The 18,047-nt window shown below is 42.0% G+C and overlaps 1 protein-coding gene across 1 annotated transcript in view; it reads right to left on the bottom strand.

The window, feature by feature from the left end:
- Positions 1-9,323: 9,323 nt before the first annotated feature.
- LOC126292129 (cytochrome P450 4C1-like) overlaps positions 9,324-18,047 on the bottom strand; it is a 132,359-nt gene continuing 123,635 nt past the window's right edge. The window contains exon 7 of the mRNA XM_049985962.1: positions 9,324-9,815. Within this exon, the coding sequence (XP_049841919.1) occupies positions 9,387-9,815 (429 nt within the window). The 3' untranslated portion in view covers positions 9,324-9,386. The remainder of the gene's footprint in view (positions 9,816-18,047) is intronic.

Raw genomic sequence — 18,047 nt, 5'->3', positions numbered from 1 at the left:
ATCCCCCTCTTTTTCTGTTCTTATTTATTTTCGTTATGTTTAATTCTTGTCAGTATAATTTATGGCTAAGTAATTAATGACATGAACTGTTTTTGTAATTTCATTGTATGCTACATTCGTTTGTTTACTAATATGATCAGCTGTGTTCAAAGATTGCCTCTAGGTAGCGTCTCTGCCTCAGGTATGATGCCATTGCTCAAAGCCGACGTGTGGAATCGGACACTGGAACTGACCTCACCGAGCACTAAGGCGACACTGGGGCATTGCCACGGTAATGTAAACAAAAGCTCACGATCTGATTGGCCGTCGTGGATGCACGAAGCACTTGCGCCAAGGCCGCGTCAACTGTCAGAGTTCCGTATGGAGTACAGCATAGACACAGTATCTGTTTTCATCAGTGACGACAACAGAGTGCCATTCCACTGTCCGGCCAACTTTTTCACGACACCAGAGCGCCTGTTGTTGGCGGTGCCGTGGTGTCAACGACAGCCTGGCCAGAGGCACACATGTGCATAGTCCTGCTGCAAGCACGCTCTCCCCAATGGTCCTTGGTGATAGAACAGGTGCATATATGCCTAGATTTCTTCCCTGGATGTTGTTTCGTATGCCACCGCTGCACGCACAATGTGGCAGCGGAGCCCAGAACATGGTCAAAATGTGTGGGAATATTCCTCAGACCACTGTTGAAATCAACGACACAACACCACCACGCTAAGCCCAACACGTGCTGTAATACGTCGATACGTTGATCCAGCTTCCTGCAAACTTACAATGCAACCCCGTTTAAACGGCTATAGCCGTTTAACAGGAGAATGCACTCGGACGGCAGGGCACAGGTTTATCCTAAAATGATTGTTGCATACACTGCTCACCTCTAAATTCAGCACAGTACCTGTAGTGCCAACACAGAGGGTGCACACAGAGGCCTTCTGAAGAGCTCCAATCACCGATGATCATGACAACCGAAACACTAATACTAAAACCATTAGGATACAGATGTGATGAAACCGATCACATTCCTTGTTTTTTTTTCCGCCAGTGAATATAGCGCTCTGGAGCAGTATGTGCAGAGTTGTACGGTGGCAGATTTCAGCACTTTACATGAGATTTATTCAGAAAGTAAATGACAAATACCACTCAAACAGGTATAGCTGTTGGCAGAATAGTAGTGATAGCAAAACCAAGGTTCATACTGGTACGTAAGATTTTGGGAACTTTTCATGTTATCATTTGGAAGTTAGTTTGAACGGACACAGGGGAGAGCTGTTTTGAGCTGTTCAACAAGGGAGGTGGCCGGCGGGAGGCCGGGGCTTCACAAGGCGGCTTCTTTGTTTGCAGAGAGCCGCCAGTGGCCGAAGTGGGCACTGTGTGAGCCTGGGACCACACAGGTGGAAGGAGACACAGAGAGAGCGTACATGCGAGACACAGACAGATTGCTTCTCGCCGTTGCGCCAATACAACGGTTGGAACGGGACACAAACACGGCGCGCCCTTCAATGGTGGGAGAACCGCGCAAAATTTCAGAGTCCTGATTGGTCGAAAACACGTAGGGATACGTGTGAGAGGAACTGGGAAGTTTGACGGCAAGAAGAGGTAGAAGACACTGGTTTCTGGTGTGGTGTTGGGCAGACACCGAGTGTCTCGTCTAGGAGTGGACGCCTAGACATAGTTAACGCGACATTAAGTGTGGCGCACTTGATTCTACCACAACTCCTACCATTTGTGCAAGTAGATTGTGTATCGACTCGTGACGGTCTCCGCAATTGAGCAACTTACGGTCAGGAGTTTTAGGACGGAAATCACGTCCATGTTTTATATAAAGTCGAGATTTCAGAGGGGAAAGACGACATCACGCCGGTGCCTGGGACGACCGTCGCGATCTTCACACTGAATTACCGCGATATTCGTGCAAACAGCTGGCAAAGCAGGGCTCTGTAATTGTGATTGGGTACGTGTTACACTAGCTCTTTGCTTGAGCTCTCTAATCCTGCGTCCGTCTAGGTGGAGCTCCAGTAGAACGAAGACTTGCGTGACCTGTGTCAACCAACATAATTTAGGGAAAGGGGTGAAATAAGGAATAGAGTTTCCATTGTGCCAATGGTATGGTGGTTAGTTTAAGCAGTTAATTTGATTGGTGTTGTGATGTCTTAGGTTGCTAAAACTTCTCATCCTGTTTTAATTAATAAATTTGTGATCTCATTAGATACCATAATTAAATTTACTATGATTTCCGTAGGTAGCAAACCACGTATTGAGAATAAGAGATTTTACTAACACAGATTTTTATTCAAAACTGATGGCAACGGTATTGGGGCTATCATTCGCGCAGTTAAACTGAGCCAAAGCTGAATAGCACTAAATATATAAGGACGTTTTTATAAACATTATAACCCCATACGTTGCAGAGTAAGTGGATTAAGGATGTAAAAGACCCTTCATGGTATAGTAAACAATTTAGGAAGTGCTGGTGAAACAGAGACTGTTCCATTCCCGGTAAAAAAGAGAGCGCGGAGATTTCAACAGGCAAAACTTAGTTCGTGTGTCCATAAAAAGATCAATACGTGAAGAGTACAACAATTTCCACCGTCGTATATTAATGAAAAACATTGCCGAAACCCGAGAAAATTCTGATCATACATAAAATCGTCAAGTGGGTCGAACGCTGCAATTCAGTCGGTCGTCGAACAGGCTGGTGTGGCAACTAAAGATAGCGAAAGGAAACCTTAAGTTTTGAATTTCACGTTTAAAATACCGTTCACGGAAGAGGATCGCGAAGACGTACCACCGTTTGATGTTATCCAAGCTACTATTTCGAGGGAATAGAAATAGATAATTATGGTGCCGAGAACCAACTAAAAGAGTTGGAAACGAGTAAGTCGCCAGTGCCGGATTGAATCCCATTCGGTTCCACAGAGTGTGCTCTTCCACAGTGGGGCCTTACTTAGCTTACAATCATCACGTATCTCTCGCCTACTACAACGTCCCAAGTGACTGGAAAAAAGGGCGGGTGACTCCTGCGTACAAGAAAGGTGACAGAACAGACCAGCAGAATTACAAGCTAGTATCCTTAAGATCGGTTTGGTGGAGAATTCTTGAGTTTATACTGACTCCGAATGCAATAAGTTTCATTGAGACAGAAAACCTCTTCGCACAGATCAGTACATATTTAGAATGCATCGCTCGTGCGAAACTCAGCTTTCGTTTATCTCGCACGATATACTGCGAATCATGGATGAAGGGCAAAAGGCAGATTCCGTACTCCTATATTACTGGAAATCGTTTGACACGGTGTCCCCTATGCAGACTGCCAGAAAAAGTCCGAGCGGTTCTCAGATATCACAGAGGCTCGAAGACTTCTTAAGTAACAGAATCCAGCGCGTTGTCCTGGACGGTGAGTGTTCGCCGCCAGAAGTGCCTCAGGGATGTGTGGCAGGACCGCTCACGTTCTGCATGTACAGTAGTGGACAAAACGAGCGAGACCCCTCGCCTTTTCGTTATGCTGATCCGCACAGCTTTAAAGTCTGCTATACAGCATAACAGGCAAGGCGACGAAGTGCTACCAACATACTACGCACAGGCGTGAAATTGAAACACTATCCAAACTTTGCCAGACTTTTTCCAATCATGTGTAAGACTATATTAATGCTGATTAGTGTGTTAAACACAACACGTAAATATAAGATAGAAATGAATGAAGAAACGCTAATTAGTATGAACTGCACTAATAAAAAGGAATTTCAACTTATCGAGACTGTTCTAGTAAGTCAAAGTACCCCAGATCGTTACGAATTAGCAAAATATTTTGCGCATTTGGCCGCGAAACGGTTTGTGTCAACTTTCAGACTAGTCATAGTGGATTACCGTTGCTGACCTACCATGAAAGTGCGCAAATTTAGCAACGCGTGAAGATTCATAACGAAATTCAGTTACAAATCATTCAGTGCCACACGAAAGTCTATTCAATTATTGATAGAAGCGGAAAAAGGAAGCCAGTAATAAGTATGAAATTCTACAAGAGTTTCATATTAACATCCACAGTGTGCCAGTACAGTAATAAAACGTATTGGGGGCGGGAGAATTTCTTAAAATTGTGTTACTGATAGTCTGTCTCCATCGAGAGTAGAACCGAAAACAAATGAGAACCCCCCCCCCCCCCTCCCCTTGCAGTAGCAAACACCTTTCACTACGCTAACAGACATCCCAGGCAAACAGCCCTTTATTATTACCTCAGACATGAATGAGCCGGCAATTTCGCAATGAAAATGGCAAAATGATCTGCAGTTTCTGTTGCATAGAGCTTTCTGGACTCTAAAATGTGAATTTTCTACCTTTATGTCACTGATTATGTGACAATCATTCGGATTGTTTATCGAAATAACAAAATGCTGTTATTATTGAGTAATGGCAACAGGTTCTACACAATGCTGGTGACTACTTTGAAGGACAGTAACAGCTGCAAACATGTAACTCTTTTGTATCGGTTGTGAATAAATAGTTGTCACTATTTAAGTTGCAACCCTCGTATAGTCTTACACATGATTGAAAACAGTCTGACGAAGTTGGGATAGTTCGTCAATTTCGCGCCTGTGCGTAGTATGTTGATAGCACTTCGTCGCCTTGCCTGTTATATGTGCAGCAGACTTTAAAGCTGTGCGGGTCAGCATAACGAAAAGGCGAGGGGTCTCGCTCGTTTTGTCCACGACTGCACATACCTGGTGTGGCGTATCAGAGTGAGCAGCAGTCTCCCACTGTTTGCAGAGGATGATTTACACGAGACTTACATTTGGTGTACTAGATGTCAGCTTGCTGTAGATGTACACAAAAGTAAGTTGATGCAAATTAGTAGAAAAAAAGCAGTAGTGTAACGCTCGAATACAGCAGTAACTGCTTGACACAGTCATGTAAACTAAATATCTAAACGTAACACTGCACAACGCACGAAGTGGAACGACCTCGTGAAGTCGGTTGTAGGGAAGGAGAACTGTCCACATCGGTTTACTGGGAGAAATCTAAGCAAGCGTTGCTCATCTGTAAACGTAACTCGTCGTAGAACACTTGTGCCATACATTACACAGTAGTGCTCGAGTGTTTGGGTCCCCATTCGCTCGAAGTGATAGTACACACTAAAAGTGACTCCAGACATGCAGTACTGGACGCTGGAGCTCCTCTGGATTTGCAACAGCAGAGGAATGCTTTGTACGGCATTTCGTGTCTTCGTAAGTCGCCATTGCATTCTTGTAGTCTTATTTTAATTTTTCCCACAGACAAAAGTGCTGACGTGTTAAACATAGTGAGTGTGCACGTCATTTTCTGTTTCCCCAACGACCGATAAAACGATCTTCTAATGTTTTGATGAGAATGTCTATAAATTTCAGTTTCGAACAAGTGATACATTGTTCATGTTGATGCCGCGTGGATTGTCCTTTGTATATTTGGGAAGTGTTCCGGTAAGTGCGGCACCATGGTCAGCTTCGCAGTGCATTCGCCGATGCAGATACTGTTTACCTCCAGTTCCTTGCAGGAGATGAGTGGCATGAAAGAAACCCATTTTGGGACACTTGCCAGGACAACCTTCAGTACTAATAATCGTGGTCCTATGCGATGGGGCCCTGCGGAGGCAGGTAAGAAATCCTGATTCTCTTCTCTGTGTTTACGCGGACAGGAAGAATACTGTACTGCAGATCATCAATGTGGCTGTGTGGCAGGAAGCAGTAGCGCCTCTCTGTTTACTAGTCAGGAAGACATTCAGAAATTTTTAATTTAGTAATTTCGCGGTTTTATTCTTTATATTTGTTTTACGAGTGTTTACATTGTAATGTATTGCCAGGCAATGATGGTGTCCAGCAGATTTAATGATCACTTATGGAGAAGTTTAAGATGGATTAATTGACACTAACTCAGTAGTCAGTTCTATTATTTTCAAGACGTATAACTTTATCTTGCCTTTCAATCTTTGTAAGTTAGTCTCTCTGTAATTTTATACGTAGGAAGAGCAAAAACATCTCAGGCATTGTTCCCATTTCTAGTATCATCTTTGAGCCACAACGTCTGTCCCTGCATAATTTTTTTGAGCCAAGCTGTTAGTTGATGCCCTGGATAGGCAAAGTCTTTTAATGCTGACAATAAACTTTATTCGACAAGTTATTAGCTTCTTGTTAAGCGAACTTTAAGAAAATAATGTTTAGCTTCAGTGGATTAGAAATAGCAGCCAACCAGTTGCAAAACACATGTTTATTAAACTTGACCATCGTTTCGACAGTCAAGTTGATAGCTCGCTGCTGGCTTCCACATAGTGTTTGCTTTCCTCAGAATTCCGTGTTCAGTAAGAATACGTCTCTTGCTATAGTACAATGCACTTTGCATCCGCAGTTGGTTGCCATTCAACATTTTAGTAATATGCCAAAAATTTGGAAATGTTTGGTAAGGTTTTATGGGACCAAACTGCTGAGGTCATCGGTCCCTAAGCTTACACACTGGTTAATCCAATTTAAACTAACTTACAGTAACGACGAAACACAAACCCATGACCGAGGGATGACTCGAACTTCCGACGGAGGAAGCCGTAGTAAAGGAAAATCTTAGACCTATTCCCCCCACCCCTTTCTATTTTTAGTGTGGTGTTATTGTACCTATAACATCGTGATTTCTAGGCACATACGCTGGTTTGTGAAACATTTACTATTCCATTGTTTACTTTGTAACACCCTCCTCCTGGTCTTTATGTTACAGCTATGTGCATACACGACACGCAGGGTCGCCACCTACCAGACGTAAGTTAAGGGCAGTGCCTTCGCTCTTCAACTAGTCAGAACATGTCGCTAGCTCTGAACGTGAGATACTGACGCTCTATAGGGTGTGATGCCACGTTTCATATTTGAATGTCTGTTTCCCACTTATCTATCAAGTGCTATACTATATATTGTTGTATCCTGCGTCAAATATACGACGTTTAAAAAAATTGAGCGTTTTATGACAAAGCCCTACAGTAGATCGCTATTATATATTATATATTTTAAATGGTATTTAAGTAGATGACATTTAACAGAGTCAACGACTCCCACATTGACTAAAGATAATGTGATTTTACGTGAGTATGCTTCTATAAAGAAATTTTTGTAACATTTCCTGTAATTTTGCTTAATGTAACGTTAATATCTTTGTTCATTACACAATGTCGTTATGTCGTTAACAGGTATTACAGCTTCTGAAGAAGACGGTTTTAAAACGTCGAAACCGTGCTCCAGATTTAATATGTTACATGCATGCGCAGTGTCTGTTCATTCGGACATATCCGAAATAATAGACACCATGCGGACTCCGCAACTGTGATACATTACAAGTACGATGGTTGTTTTTTAAGTAAGGGCCGTTCGCGCATATAGTCTCGTAGTTCGCGCGGACGCCGCAACAAGCCACCGCGCCACTTGCCGGCATCCTTCCCGTCCACACTGATGCAAGTTGCAGCTCTGTAGCTGACGTGTACGCATCGCTGTGCTACTTTATAATGTTTACGATTACTGAATCGCCTGTCGCGTGTGAGACACGGTCAGTGATACGTTTTTTGATCGCGAGAAGCCTATCAGCTGCAGAAATTCATCGTCAGTTAACAGAAGTTTATGGCTTGAATGCATTGAGTGAAGGTAAAGTGCGTCAGTGGGTTAGAGAGTTTAAAAATGGCCGTCAAAACGTCCATGACGCAGAACGCTCAGGCCGATCCTCTGTGATCACTGACGATTTGGTGGCTGCAGTTGAAACAAAGATTCGTGAGGACAGAAGATTCTCAATTTCCACTCTTTCTTTGGAATTTCCACAAGTTTCAAGATCGGTTTTGTACAAAATTGTGTCTGAAAACCTAAACTTTAAGAAACTGTGTTCTCGCTGAGTACCCAGACTCCTCACAGAGGACCACAAAGGGAAAAGATTTGCCACTTCATTGGACTTTTTGATTCGTTACGAGGAAGAAGGGGATGATATGTTGAGTCAAATGGTCACTGGAGATGAAACATGGTTATCCTATACCACTCCTGAAAGCAAGCAACAATCGATGGAATGGCGACACACAACCTCACCCCTCAACGTCAAAGCCAAACAGACGCTGTCAAAGCGAAAGATTATGGCAACTGTGTTCTGGGACCGGCGCGGTGTTTTTCTAGTGGACTTTATGCCACGAGGAACGACAATCAACTCAGATGCCTACTGTGCAACTCTAAAGAAGCTCCGCAAGGCAATTCAAAACAAAAGGCGCGGCATGTTGACAAAAGGAGTTTTGCTCCTGCACGATAACTCTAGGCCTCACACCTCTCAAAAGACTCGGGACTTGATTGATTCTTTTGGCTGGGAAGTTTTGGACGATGCACCATACAGCCCCGACCTTGCTCCTAGCGATTTTCACCTTTTCCGGTACCTGAAATACCATCTTGGCTGGCAGCGCTTCAATGACGACGATGAAGTGAAAGCAGCCGTGAACTCTTGGCTATCGGAGCAGGTGGCGGAATTCTTTGAAGAGGGAATTTAAAACTTAGTTGTATGGTATGACAAGTGCTTAAATAAACAAGGCAACTACGTAGAAAAATAGGTAAAAGTGTGTAGAATCAGAAAATAAAAGTTTTTTTACAAAAGTATTTGTATCTTTTATTAAAAATAAAAACGGCCCTTACTGAAAAAACAACCCTCGTATATTGAATGTGGAGGGAGGGAATCAATGCTGCCAGCTGCAACGACACATTATGCGGAATCAGCGGCGATGTTTGAAAAGGTCTGTCGGACTGGGATTCGAACCTAGGATCTCCCGCTGACAAGGCAGTTGCGTTAATACTGTGCCGCCCAGAATACTGTGTTTACCGCAGGGCAGGTGGCGCTGGATGAGAATGTGGGTTGGCCGCAAGGCATACCCAGATGGCTCGCGCAGATGCGATAACACTGTGTCCCAGATGGTGCAACTGCCTACTCAGCAAAAGATTCCAGGTTCGAATCAGTATCGAACACATTTTCACTCGTCATCGTTAATTCCACTTCATGTCCCGATGAAGCTGACCTCAGTAAGCTCTCCCCTTTCTTTGCTTTCTCCCCACTCCCTCCACCTTCAATTCGCATACAAGGCTTAATAAACCTGTATATTGCAACTGCTTGGCTGTTATTTTTAATTCACTGAAGCACCTGCATGCACAGTTGCTGAAATGCAGCAGTATCCAAATTCTTGAATTTTTTACTTTCATCCTAATTGCTGATATTTGATGTTGGCAGTAGCCAAAACAGCTTAATAAATGAAAAAAATTTATTAACTGATCTAGATGGTTTTATTAAAAAAATATTCAGAACATTTGTGGACTTAGACAAGAACATCTTTTCTTTATTTACCTCCAACTTCAAAACTGTAAAGAGTATTCTTATGCACCAGATGGATGCAGAGGCACGCAAGAGACTCTTATCGGCTCCACGGTGTGAAGGCTGATGGAGACTGAGGTGTCGTCCAGGTCTTCCCAGCGGCTGTGCGGCAGGAAGCGGAAGCGCCTCAGGATTTCTGCCAGGAAGACCTTGAGCTGCAGACGGGCGTACTGGGAGCCCACACAACTGCGTGCGCCCACCCCGAACGGCAGGTAGCTGCATGCGTGCTCCTTCCCCCTGCGGCCGTCCAAGAAGCGTGAAGGGTCGAACCTCAGAGGGTCTGGGTAAAACTGTGGCAGGCGTTGCGTGATGCCGGGCACCAACAGCAGCACGGTGCCCTTAGGGACCAGCACCTGCCCCCTGGGCAGCCGGAGGTCCTCCGAGGCCATCCGGGAGATCACCGGGACTGTCGGGAATAAGCGCAGCATCTCCTGTGGAAGTCAGGTTCACATTCTATTCCTATCACCACTTGAGCGAACAAATTCTTTGGGTTGGTAGTAGAACAGATGTTTAACAATAAGTATGTTAAACAAACACTTAGGTGACAAATTTCCTGGGATAGCGATTTACATATATGTCAGATGGTAGTAGTATCTTGTACATAAGGTATAAAAGGGCAGTGCATTGGTGGAATTGTCATTTGTACTCAGGTGATTCATGCCTGAAGGTTATGGCCACACGACGAGGATTAACAGACTTTGAACGCGGAGTGGTAGTTGGAGATAGACGCATGGAACATACCATTTCGGAAATGGATAGGAAAACCAATATTCCGAGATCCAGAGTGTCATGAGTGTGGCGAGAATACCAGCTTGACTTAACGACCCAGAGCAGCGGCGTTTGCGTCCAGTTATCAGTGCTAACATACAAGCAACACTGCATGAAATAACCGCAGAAATCAGTGCAGAACGTATCCATTAGGACAGTGTTGCGAAATTTGGCGCCAATAGGCTGTGCCAGCAGACGACTGAAGTGAGTGCCTTTGCTAGCAGTTCGTGCTCAAAATCGTGCACCTGCTATGCTTTCGCAGTTATGGTCGGGCACTGAGACAGCATGGCTGAACATTACTGTAGTGGACTTCCACAACTTTTCGTGTCAATTGCACGTCGAGGTGCTGCCAGGTACGCCAGGCAAAAGCGGTCCGACACGATATTACGAGGCATCCCATGACTTCTGTCCCCTCAGAGTATAGACAGTCACTAGATTACGTCGTGAAATTCCGAAGATTTTTCAAAGTTACGACTAGCCGATACCTGCAGGTAGTGTCTGGTCGACTGCTGGACAGAAGCAGCTGTAGCAGGCACTCAGAAGAATGCCTGTGAGGGGTGTGCTTGGGGCGCTGGGGGAGGGGCAGCAGTCCTTCCCCTCGCTTTCTTCCCCACAGCTGCCCGTGGTTGGTGTTGCTCGCCGTATAAAATATATCCCTTTCATCCACGCCATACTCGATGTATCAGTGTGTTTGGTTTCTCATTTTCTGTACTTCTTCATGCAATAGCTCCATACTTAACAACCATATAATCTGAAGAGCCAAAGAAACGGCAACACCCACCTAATATCGTGTAGGGCCCCTGTGTGCACGCGGAAGTGCCCTAACACGACGTGAAATAGACTCAACTAATGTCTGAAGTAGTGCTGGAGGGAACTGACACCAGGAATCGTGCAGGGCTGTCCATAAATCCATAAGACTAGGAGGGGGTGGAGATCTCTTCTGAACAGCACATTGCAAGGCATCCAAGATATGCTCAATAATGTTCATGTCTGGGGAGTTTGGTGGCCAGGACAAGCGTTTAAACTCAGAGAAATGTTACTGGAGCCACTCTATAGCAATTATGGACATCTGGGTGTCGCATTGTAATGCTCGCATTGCCCAAGTCCGTCGGAATATACAATGGATATGAATGGATGCAGCTGATGAGACAGCATGTTTACTTACGCGTCACCTGTCAGAGTCGTAGCTAGACGTACCAGGGGTCCCACATCACTCCAACTGCACACGCCCTACACCATTACAGCCCCTCCAACAGATTGAACAGCCCCCTGCCTACGTGCAGGTTCAATGGATTCATGAGATTGTCTCCATACCCGTACACGTCCATCCGCTCGACACAATTTTAAACGAGGCTCGTCCGATCAGGCAACATGTTTCCAGTCATCAACAGTCCAATGTCTATGATGACGAGCCCAGAGGAGGCGTAAAGCTTTGAGTCATGAAGTCATGAAGGGTACAGGAGTGGGCCTTCGACTCCGAAAGCCCATTTCAATGATGAATGGTTCTCACGCTGACACTTGTTGATGGGCCAGCACTGAAATCTGCAACAATTTGCAGCAGGGTTGCTCTTATGTCACGTTGAACAATTCTCTTCAGTCGTCGTTGGTCCCGTTCTTACAGGATCTTTTTCCGGCCGCAGCGATCGCGGAGATTTGATGTTTTACCGGTTTCCCGATATTCACGGTACACTCGTGAAATGGTCGTACGGGAAAATCCCCGCTTCCTCTCTACCTTGTAGGTGCTGAGTCCTATCGCTCGCGCACCGACTATAGCAACACGTTCAAACTTACTTAAATCTAGATAACCTGCCGTTGTAGCAGCAGTAGCCGATACAACAACGGCGCCACACTCTTGTTGTCTTATATAGGCGTTACCGACCGCAAAGCTATATTGTGCCTGTTTACAAATCTCTGGATTTGCATATGTATTTCTGTACCAGTTTCTTTGGCGCTTCATTGCACAACCGCGCGTTCGACGAAAGATCCGTACCGAAAGACTGTAAAGTTGCACTGGTCAGACCAATAATCAAGAAAGGTAGTAGGAGTAATCTACTAAATTACAAGCCCCATCATTAACATCGATATATAGCTGGATTTTGAAACATGTATTGTGTTAGAACGTTATGAATTACCTCTAAGGGAATGGTCTATTGACACACAGTAAAGCGGAATTTAGAAAACATCGTCGATGTGAAACATAAGTAGCTCTTTACTCACACAAGGTTTTGAATGCTACTGACAAGTAATTTCAAATTGGTTTCGTGTTTCTAGATTTCTGGAAAGCTTTCGACACAGTATCACACAAGCAGCTTGTAGAGACATTGTGTGCTTATGGAATATCGTGCCAGTTATGTGACTCGATTCTGTGATTTCCTGTCAGAGGGGTCATAGTTCGTAGTAATTGTCATCGAGTGAAACAGAAGTAATTTCTGGCTTTCCCCAAGCTATTGGTGTAGGACCTCTGCTGTTCTTCATTTATATAAACGATTTACGAGACAATCTGAGCAGCCGCCTTAGGATGTTTACAGATGACGCTGTCTTTTATCGTCTAGCAAAGTCATCAGAAGATCGCCCACCCCCTGTAACTGCGTGGTCAGCGCGACGGAATGTCACACTTAACGGCCCGGGTTCGATTCCCGGCTGGGTCGGAGATTTTCTCCGCTCAGGGACTGGGTGTTGTGTTGTTCTCATCATCATTATTTCATTCCCATCGACACACAAGTCGCCGAAGAGACGAAAGCCTTGCACCGGGCGAACAGTCTACCCAACAGAAGGCCCCAGCCACAACGCATTCCATATCAGAAGATCAAAACAAATTGTGAAACGATTTAGAAAAAATATCTGAATGGTGCAAAAATTGGAGATTGCCGCTAAATAATAAAAAGTGTGAGGTCATCCACATGAGTGCTAAAAGGAATCGGTTAAACGTCGGTTACGCGATAAGTCAGTCTAATCCAAAGGCCATAAATTCGTCTAAATACCTAGGAATTACAACTACGAACAATTTAAATTGGAAAGAACACGCAGAAAATGTTGTGAGGGAAGGCAAACTAACGACTGCGATTTACTGGCAGAACACTTAGAAGACGCCGCACGTCTAATAAGGAGACTGCCTACACTACGCTCGTCCGTCCTCTTGTGGAGTACTGCAGCAGATCTAAGATCATTACCAGACAGAATTAACGGATTCCATCGAGAAAGTTCAACGAAGAGCAGCACGTTTTGCATTATCACAAAATAGGGGAGCGAGTGTCACGGACATGATACACGTTTTTGGGTGGACACACAAAAACAAAGGTGTTCTTCGCTGCGGTGGAATCTTCTCACGAAATTTCAGTCAGCAACGATCTCCTCCGAAGACCTACACAGGGAGAAACGATCATCATAATAAAATAAAGGACATCAGAACTCGCGCGGAAAGACATAGGTATTCGTTTTTTCCGCGTGCTGTTTGATAGAGGAATAATAGAGAATTATTGTGAAGGTGGTTCGATTCACGTTCTGTGAGGCACTTAAGTGAGATTTGCAGAGTACCAATGTAGATGTAGATGTAGGTTTACAGCTTAGTCCCAAAGAAGAAAAGTCTTGTGAAACATGAAATAAGATACCACATCCCGTTAATGAGCATGAAACAGCCAGGAAAACCCTGCCAGTGATGATATTTTAACTTCAGAAAGGAAAACGTGTATCGTCACAAAACAGCATATTAACGTCATACCCAATAAAATAGTCGTATTAGTACATCATTCATACGGCATCTACTGGAACCACGACCGCGAAAACGAAGAATGATTCTGGTACAGCTCCTGAAGATGTAACATGCTGAATACATATGATGACCCCTAATGTTATTCGATTGTACATTGAGCACGCAGTGAAGAAAAAAAATGCAGTAGGAATCATAGGTCACGAATACGAAATAAAAATTCTGAATTTGTCGATGAAATATTAATTCTGCCCGAGACAGCAAAGGACTTAGAAGACCAGTTGAATGGAATTGACAGTGTCTTGAAAGGAGGCTGTAATATGAACAACAACAAAAGCAAAACAAGGATAATGAAATGTATGATGCTGAGGAAATTAGTTTATGAAACGACGCAGTTGAAGTAGTAGATGACTTCTGCTATTTTGGCAGCAAAATTACTAGTGAAGGCGGAAGTACAGAGGGTATAAAATGTAGACTGACAATGACAAGAAAAGCGTTTCTGAGGAAGAGAAGTTTGTTAACATCGAATATAGACTTAAGTGTTAAGAATATTTTCTGAAGATATTTGTCAGTAGTGTAGCCATGGAAGTATGGAAGTGAAACATGGATGATAATCTGTTTAGACGAAAAGAGAATAGAAGCTTTCGAAATATGGTGCTACAGAAGAGTGTTGAAGGTTAGGTGGGTCGAGCACGTAACATATGAGGAGGTACTGAACAGAATTAGAGAAACAAGAACTTTGTGGCACAACGCGACCAAAAAAAGGGATTGGTTGATAGAAGACATTCTGAGGAAAAAATGGATCACCAATTTAGTACTGGAGTGAAGTGTGGGGGGTAAAAACCGTAGAGATAGGCTAAGAGATGAATACAGAAATCAGATTCAGAAGAATGTATGTTGCTTTAGTTATTCGGAGATGAAGAAGCTCGCACAGGATAAGGTAGCATTGGTAGCGTCATCTAACCAGTCTTCGAACTGAAGACCACAATAACTTGCCAGTCTAACCCTGTCAACACGGTCACAGATACAACATTGATGAAAGTGCCTGCATGAGAACAACATTTACTGTTATGTGCTAGAATACGTAGCAGAAAAGGGGAAGGAAGAGAAAACGATAGAGTTTTCTTCTGTTATGCAAAATGAAAAAGACATGCACACAGAAATGAATTAATGATATTAGTTCAAGACATTAACGCGAGAACAGGGGGAAACTAACTGATGCAACTGGCACCACTCATGTTTCAGTCTGTGTTTTAACCCAGCGTTCATCTATCAACGATGTGAGTATTCACTGGTAACAACACATGATTCGGATTTCATATTAAACTGTAGGTCTCTTTTCCCAATTTTTAATAATGTGAATAGTTTAGGGACATCAAGTAGCTCGAGAGGTGTTCAGTTCAAAGACTTCCAGAATACCATTGAGCTTGAGTGATTTAAAGAAAAATGGAGAAGAATTAAAGCATTTCATAATTTGTAATAATCTGAGAATTAAAAAAGGATGTTCGTTCGTAGCTATACCTGATCACCCCGAGATGATCGTTCACCAACTACAGAACAGTTAACAGAAAAAAAGCATCTGTGGTAACTGATCAAAGGAAACAGAACTCACTGACACCTCACATAGGCCATTAAAAGCTTTTGCAATAGAAGTAATTGAGTATGTTGAGCACATGTCATATGTTTGTATTGCACATTCTTCTTCACAAAATAATTAAATTAATTATATAATATTATGTTAGAATGGATTTTCAGTAACACTCTGACAATCTTTATAAATATAATTTAATGTAATATAATTAATTCTTAATAAAGAGTGTGCAATAATGACATGTCAAGTGCGCCCAACGATCTACATATTACTATGTATAAAAATCCAAATCAATTTTGAGTGCACCAAAAATTACAGGATATAGATAAAATCTGTATAGAATTAAACAAAATTCTAGCTGAAAATAATAAGTAATTTTAAAACACTAGAATTAGTTTTAAAAAATAATTTGAGATACAAAATTAGAAAAATCCCAAATCATGAAATTAATTATCATTTTTCATTCCTTTATACACAGTCAGCAAAAGTTAAATTTAGTTTGAAACAGGAAAAACCTTTCACCACCATTCAAAGGAAACCTGGTGAAGTACTTTTCTGAAGGTACTCTCTTTATTTCATCGAGTTTTTCACCTGAATGTAGCTTTTGTTCTGTGAGTTCGCCACTAACTGTCGTCCACCTATCTCCTTCTTCTGCCTACATCTTCACAACAACTTGTGTAGATGGCAGAGCTGCTGATGGTGGATATCCTCGTCTTCTAATAGACGGGCTCAAGCAGGGGATAACAACAGCAAATTACAATAATATTGGCCAGCCAATCATTCCTGTAGCAGTTCAGCTGTGCCCCACAGGGCAAGGCAATAACTTTCATGAATCTTATATGTAACTGATATTTAAGGAACAAATCTGAATAAAGAACAAAGTATGATACATCTGTTAGCAGTTTCCTGAACCAACTCTGGCGGCTAAAGCCATTCAGGAAACTGATGTGATAGTGCAGATCAACCTTCTGGCTGCACTGGGTAGAGATAAAAAGTCTCACTCGCTGTCTGTGAGTTCAGTCAGCTGTGGGGCTCACTAAACACAGGAGGTGCAGAATTATCTCCCACCTGCTGCAATCCAGAACCAGCAATGGCTGAACAGATAGATTCTTGTTTATTTCACAGCTGATTTTAAAAACACAAAATGCTGTCATAATGAACATAAGAAGAACTATTCAAAAAAATGATTATGAATGAAGGTGTATATCATTAGATACACAATTTTCCAGTTTAAAAAATTATTGTTAATATTGTGTTTTCCATTAAATGTGAGATTCTTCTTTCCATACATAGTTATGAAGGCATTTGTGTGCTTCGGTAATTTATTGTTGAGTATTGCACACAAATTCAGAGTAGTCTTCTGAGTGAGAGCAACATACTTTCTGTGAGTCAAGTTGATCACATGTTAGATTAAATTGTTTTGAAACCAAATTGACTTACATCTACATCACCTTTCAACAGTGTAACTCGTTAAAATCAGGAAGTGCATCATATGCCTTCACAGCATTTTTGTTGGATCCAAATTTCACATTTCTTGGGGAAATACTTCAATCCTTCCAATTTTAATATAAACATTCTGAACTTTAACTTGATCATATAATAAAGGCTCAAACAACTGATTATTTTTTTGACTAGTCTGAAACATGACAAAAACAAAATATGGCTTATCAGACTCTACTGAATGAGAGTACCTTGTAATAAGTAGCACAAAATTTGTCTTGTCACTTAATCTTGTTACCTCACTTGTTTGAAGTTCAGAAAAAATATAGGCATTTTAAGGTGTTTCAAAATGTTTTCTCATGGTTCAAGCTGATAATTTTGTTCATATTTAGCTATAGGTATATGAAGTTGCATAGGTACTACTATACATTTCGCTTTATTTGGTGATGTATCTTTTATTTCAGTTCAAGTTCCATTGTAATCAAGCAACCTAAGAATAGCATCTCCAGTAAAATTACAGTAAGATCTGCTTCCCATAATATTTCTCTTGATGAAAATATGCAATATGTTTTACAAAAATTCTATCAATTAGATTAAAATTAATATTGATTAATTTGAATGGAATAATTTTAGGAAATTATTAGCATCAGTTTCTTATAAGCTTCAATAATTTGTTTACTAAATCCAAGCACACTTCCAATACTGTCTTGTATATCTATATGTAATTTAACATCACTCTCAATAATAATTATATTTAAAGTTGATCTGATTTAATGTGTATATTAAACTTTTTTTGAATCAAGAGAAACTTCCAAGGTTTTCAATCTACACTAACCAACAGGACTTTCTATCATTTCTCCATCACAAAAGCATTCATCATTTTCTTGTGAAATATTTGCAGTTACAAATATTGTATTAAAGTGAAATAGTGCAACATTATTAAAACTTTCCCATACAGGTATAGTAAATCTCTTTTTTTAGAACAGATGAACTTCCATTCAAATGACATAGGTGACACATTTAATATTAACAAAATTTTATTTAATGAAATGAAAATAGATGGGAACCAAAAGTAAGAATTCCAGAGTTGAAATCAAAAACTAAACATTGGTAAGCTTTTACCTAATTCTATTTGATGTGCTATAATAGGTTGAAGCA

This window comes from Schistocerca gregaria, chromosome 9 (genome assembly GCF_023897955.1).
Source record: "Schistocerca gregaria isolate iqSchGreg1 chromosome 9, iqSchGreg1.2, whole genome shotgun sequence".
In the NCBI taxonomy this organism is placed as follows: Eukaryota; Metazoa; Arthropoda; class Insecta; order Orthoptera; family Acrididae; genus Schistocerca; species Schistocerca gregaria.
Note: the sequence above shows the minus strand (reverse complement) of the source record. Positions and strands in the feature narration are given on the sequence as shown.